Source organism: Mangifera indica, chromosome 20, assembly GCF_011075055.1.
Source record: "Mangifera indica cultivar Alphonso chromosome 20, CATAS_Mindica_2.1, whole genome shotgun sequence".
Taxonomy (NCBI): Eukaryota; Viridiplantae; Streptophyta; class Magnoliopsida; order Sapindales; family Anacardiaceae; genus Mangifera; species Mangifera indica.
The window spans coordinates 11,503,243-11,509,259 of record NC_058156.1 but is presented as its reverse complement, the minus strand read 5'-3'; the positions used below and the strand labels follow the sequence as shown (position 1 = coordinate 11,509,259).

Genomic DNA, 6,017 nt, shown 5'->3' with positions numbered 1-6,017 from the left:
GCTGGTTATCTTTCTGACCCCCATAAGGCCCATTCACAGACAATATATGTTTTCACTTATAATGACATAGCTATATCATGGCGTTCCACTAAGCAGACCTTGGTTGCAACTTCTTCAAATCATTCAGAAATTTTAGCTCTCCATGAAGCCAGTTGAGAATGTATATGGTTACGGTCTGTCATCCATTATATCCGGAATGCATGCAATCTTCCTTCTACAACAAACACTCATTCCATATTATATAAAGACAATGCAACATGTATAGCCCAGATTAAAGGTGGATACATCAAAGGAGACAAAACCAAACATATCTCACCGAAGTTCTTTTACACTCATGAGCTCCAGCAGAGTAAAAAGATTGATGTCAAACAAATCAGATCCAGTGAGAATCTTGCAGATTTGTTCACTAAGACACTACCGACATCAACATTTGAGAAGTTAGTGTATAACATCGGTATGCGACGGCTCAAAACCCAACCAAGTTAATCCTACTACAAAGAGGGGAAACGTTCATCAGGGGGAGCATTCATCAGGCAAAAGTATGAAGTTTATCAAATATTGGACAAAAGGTGCACTGTACTCTTTTTTCCTTCACTAGATTTTGTCCCACTAGATTTTCTTAATAAGGTTTTTAATGAGGCAGTTTAAACACGTCTAACGCCAACTTACAGGGAATTTAATAATTATGTTCTTTTGCTTTGATTTTTATCCCATTGAGTTTTTCCTTAACAAGGTTAATATAATTATCTGTAAGTAGTGGAAATCCAAGGATAAGTGTTATATATATGGTGGATTTTCCACCACGTAGGCAAGCTGACAAAATAGTGTGAATGCAAGAAATTAAGCATGCATTAAAGTCAAGAAAGGGGGGCAGCAGACTTTCTATATAAAGTCTTCTCCTCTCATTTGTACAGATGCCTTTTCTCAATTAATTGCGGATTACTTTTCTTTCTTATCTTCATCCGGGAAAGCATTTTCCTTGAATAGCTTCTGCTCTTCTTCTCCTCTCTTCTCATTTTTACTTTTATCTCATTATCCTTACATACTTGATTATTATTTTATAACAAAACTTGAAATGTTTTGGATTGTTTGACTATTTTTTAATTGTTATGAAAAGACAAAAAGAAGTCAGGAAATTCAAGCGAAGCGGCCATAAAATTGAGTTGTCCTTTTGAAAACGAGTCATTACCGACTTCCATGTCACAGTGAAAACGCAAGAATCAAGATGCAAACTTCATTTTTTATTTTGAAATTATTGGCATGCTAGCCCCACCACAATACATTCGTGACCTCACATTCACAACTCACACTCGCGGTCGCCACCCCACCCTATCGAAACAACTCAGTTTGAATCTAGTTCTCTAGAGGGAGTTGATATACGAAAGGGATGGTTGTAACGTGTGAGCGTAGGCAAAATCACTTGCAAATCTAAAGAGAGTGGTACTGAAGACTGATTCATTCACGAGCATCTGTAATGTAGGTTTTATTCATATTGGCAGAGCATCGAAATTCTTGGAAGATTGACCATATAATAGAGAAGCTAGTCTTCTAAAACATTGACCAAGACTCACTGTTTTGATGCTTCTTCGTTGCTTCTTATCCAAAGGTAGGAATCTGTGTGGTGCTTATTTCTCCTTTCTTGTGCACAAGGCAAACAGTGACTAATAATTTTCATTTTTATTACTCAAACTACCATTGTTAGTCCTGTAATTGAAATAAAATTTGCAAAAGATTTCTCTAAACACCCACACAGACATGGATGAGAGGTTGCAGAATGTTGCCATGGAAGGAAATGTGGATGCATTATATTCAGCACTTGCAGAGGATCCTTATGTTTTAGAGCGTATTGATCAAGTACCATTTGTGACTACTCCCTTGCACACAGCTGCAAGGGAGGGAAAGATCCATTTCGCCAAGGAGATACTAAACTTAAAGCCTTCATTTGCTTGGAAGCGAGACCATCTTGGGCGTAGCCCCCTCCACTTGGCTTTGGAGGGAAAGCACCTGCAGGAAGGGCTTAGTCCCCGGGATTTGGATTTGGAGGAGAAGTACCAGGAACTCGTAACATGGTTGATAAAACATGACAGTGAGGTTGTCCGTGTTAAAGCAAAGGGGATGGTTACTCCTCTGCACTATGCAGCTCAACTAGATGATGAATCCAGTTTGGCTGACTTTTTGTATGTTTCTCCATTATCAATCGAAGAGTTGACTGTTAAATCTGAAACTGTTTTACATGTCGCTGTAAAAAACGGGAGTTTGAAAGCCTTTAAAGTCTTGTTAGGATGGCTTCGACGCTTCAACAAAGAGGAGATCCTGAAGTGGAAGGACGAGGAAGGAAACAATCCATTGCACACTGCAGTGTCTGCAGATCAACCTGAGGTAAGCATCCGATTTGCCTTGTCATTTTCTTTATATAAGCTTCTAATATTTCATTTTCTCCTCAATTATGAAGATGGTGAAGCTGTTGATTGGATATCTGAAAGTGAATATAAAGAACAGTAAAGGTTTGACAGCTTTGGACATCTTCTACGTTCGCCGATGTCAAGGTTTGGTAGATGCAGCAGTTGGGGACATTCTACTTGCTGCTAATGCTAAAACTGCTCGTCAACTCCATCGTCCGTCTTTAAGAGATGCAAAAAGAACTTTACTAGTCGAGTACTTTTCTGGTGGCTTACCGTTTTCAGAAAAAATTCTGAAAAGATTCTCGCTTGGTTACCGAAGAGTTGATGAAGTTCCTCTTGAAGTCCGAAACGTATTGCTTGTGGTGGCTATATTGATAGCCACAGCCACCTATCAAGCAGCACTAAGTCCCCCCGGAGGATATTGGCAAGATAACGGCAATCCGCAGCCTGCAGCCAACAATACTGGTATCAGCAACACCACCGCCGCCACTATCAGTAACACCACCAGCACCAGCTTTAATACAGAACCTTCTGAACAACATGCTGCAGGGGAGATGATTCTGGGGTCTTCAGAACAATTATCATTTTTGACATTTAATTCTTTGGCCTTTTTTACGTCTGTGTGCTTTATTTCCACTCTTGTAGTTGGCCTCCCATTTTACAGTATCATTATCGCAATGACGTCTTGGATGGAATTTTCTTATTATTCTTCTATTCGTGAAACTATAGGCGACAGCGGAAGTTTCTTTGTAGGCTTCTTTATCTTTTTTCTGGTTGTAAGTTTTCTTGCAACATATTGTATCCCATCTTTCTTAGCTAGCCAACATTCGAAGCTCACACGGCATGGCCTCCGGAAGAACCTACGTTTGGGAAGCTTTGAGCAAACTAAGATATGAAATCAGCTGTAAATAGTAATAGTGAATTTATATATTGCTCTGCCACTTGTTTATGTTTTGTAATTGCTTGTAATGTTACAACAACTCTCTGGATATATTTAATGGACTCGTCTCTTTCACCATTCAAATGGGATCTCAACTCCCAACTATGCGCATAAATATTTCAAGTTTTTAGATATTTGACATGTTACAGTAATAAATTTTAAGACAAGGGAGTTAAAATAAAATGTTTATCACGGCAGTATATAACTAACTGTAAATCGAGTTCGCGTTAACTTTAAATAATGGTTGAATGAGATCAATAAATTAAAGTTTAAACTTGGTTAGAAAAAATTAATTTAATTTTAAATTTAATCTAAATCAATTCAAACTTAAATATTTAGATCAATTTAAAGTTAACTCGTATTATAAAAATGTAATCAATTTTTCACTAAAACTTGACTCATTCTATTGCAATTTAAATTTGAGGTCGAATAGTTTAAATCAAATCTAACCCTATATAAAACAACAACATTACTACATGTCAAATAATCTAATAGTCAACATATCATTAACTATATATAATTATAATTAGATTTAACTAGATTTGATTTGAACCGAATCAAAACAACACCCAATCAGAAAGATCAATTAGCTAAAACTTTATTTGGTAAAGTGCAGCAACATTTTTGTTTGGAGGGCAACAATTCTAGAGAAGTTGTTTCTAGTTGGTATTACAACATAATTTATCTAAACTGATCGTGCTCGTACACTGGCCACTTAGCAATGTTACTTGCAACTTGTTTTGACATATGTTATTATTTGGTTAAATTTTTATTTTTCATTCGAAATTATTCACAATCATCATTTAATTGAGTTCAATTATAAATCGATTCTATCTAATAATTAGTATAAGTTTGAACATTTGTTTGAATCATACCGATTATCAAATTTTGAGCAAACTGATTTAATTGACTGGTATAAGAATATAAAGCATGGATAATGCTTAGACGTGGTGGAAAATAATACAATAATGTTAAAAAATAGGTTAATTGTAAAATATTATATTTATCCATAATTCTAACTATAATATTACATAATTCACTTTAATATTTGTCATATAAAAAAAATCTCATGCATTCACAGAGTTAGATCCTTGTGATCTCATCTTCTTGGCACACAACCTTTCCATAAATGCTGGATTAGCTCTGAGTCTGTCCTTCACATAAGAAGTTCGAGCATCCTCCGCCATCTTGTTTGCTTTCCCAGCTTCCTCTATCAGGGAAAGAGAGTCCTAAGGCAATCTTTTCGGTTTTCCTCTCGGTGTTCAAACCTGCAAAAGATACCATTTCATAGATATATTTTCAACTGCACACAATGCATAAGATGCTGCCACCAAGTTTATTTGGGAAGTATTATTTTTGTTAAAGCTGCAGTAGGGCAGAGTGTCATTTTGTGAAGTATTATATTGTAAAATTAAAAAAAAAAAAAAAATAGGCCAATCTTTCTCAAGGAAAGGACTCATTTGAACACAATACCAGAAAATTTGGCAACAGGAGCAAAGTATTTTTTTCAACATACTGTTTATAAATATGAAAAATTTTTAAATCATTGCTTTCAACATACTGTTTATAAATATGAAAAATTTTTCCTAATGATTTTACATTTATAAATTAAAAACAAGATGAGTATGCATCAAAATCTAACAAAAATGTTGGTGGTCATAAAAATGAACAAAACAATAATGGATTATACAGTACAGATTGCTGGATAACTCTTCTTTTCAATCTTGCTCAGAATCAGAGTCTTCTTCTGCATCTTTGGTATCAGCTTCATCTGAATTTTTGTGTCGAATTTCTTCCATCAATTCATCATCACTCTCTTCATGCTTTCCTGCTAACTTCCTTCTCAATATGGCTTCAAAGATTGATGGGATTGCCTCTTCATCTCCCTCAAAGAACTTGTCTATTCTCCTTTTAAGCTCTATTTGCAGAACAATTTCACAATGAATCAACATACATGGTAACATAGAGCTTCATAAACAAGTACAACAGCGAAGCAGCCATGAATAAAAAGAACAAACGACTCCTTGGAAACGTTTTTTAAGGAAGCACTTCTGACAAAAATGGTTTTTAACTGAAGGACTAACACATCAACCATTTTAAATAGAGATAGTAATTCAGTTCGCGAAACTGGTTTTCGGTCAGTCTCCCCCGTAAAGTAGAGAACGCCCCAGAAAAGACAAGACTAGAGACCGTAGATGACTAAAATCCCAGTAGTCGAGACAGGGATATATACTCTCCGACCAGTCCCGTCACCTCACCAATTTAAGCCCTCTCTTACATATTCACAAAACTCTTAAATCCTAATAAATGTTCTTTTTTTTTTTCAAATGAAGAGAGAAAAACATGGGGAAATTTTCCTTGATGAAGAGGGAAGGGACAGTGATTCTCTGTCATCTCCACATCGGAGAAGAAAGGTTTCCTACAGAAAAGTGAATGGGGATTAAGGCATTCGCGCCCATCTCTAACTTCAAGTTAGTTTTTTTTTTTTTCCAAAACATAAATAAAATATATCTACTATATAATATTTATCTACTCATCTTTTATACTTAAATCTCTGAATTCTTTAAAAATAAATAATTATTATTTATGAATTTAGATATGTTTTGAAAGAGAGTTAATGAAATTGAAAATATAATGAAATAATTGAAATTGAGTGATTAAAATATTTATAAATA

General features: G+C 35.3%; 1 protein-coding gene across 1 annotated transcript; it reads left to right on the top strand.

Annotated features, from left to right (window-relative positions):
- Positions 1-932: 932 nt before the first annotated feature.
- On the top strand, positions 933-3,431 carry LOC123204144 (ankyrin repeat-containing protein BDA1-like). The gene is made up of 2 exons (XM_044620720.1): positions 933-2,379; positions 2,453-3,431. The coding sequence occupies exons 1-2, from the start codon at positions 1,756-1,758 to the stop codon at positions 3,296-3,298; spliced, it is 1,470 nt and encodes a 489-aa protein (XP_044476655.1). The 5' UTR covers positions 933-1,755; the 3' UTR covers positions 3,299-3,431.
- The last annotated feature ends 2,586 nt before the right edge of the window (positions 3,432-6,017 follow it).

Excerpts from the sequence above, each read along its gene's own strand:
- LOC123204144 (XM_044620720.1), top strand. The coding sequence starts at position 1,756 with ATGGATGAGAGGTTGCAGAATGTTGCCATGGAAGGAAATGTGGATGCA. Across the intron at positions 2,380-2,452 it reads TGTCTGCAGATCAACCTGAG|ATGGTGAAGCTGTTGATTGG; the intron begins GTAAGCATCCGA and ends TCAATTATGAAG.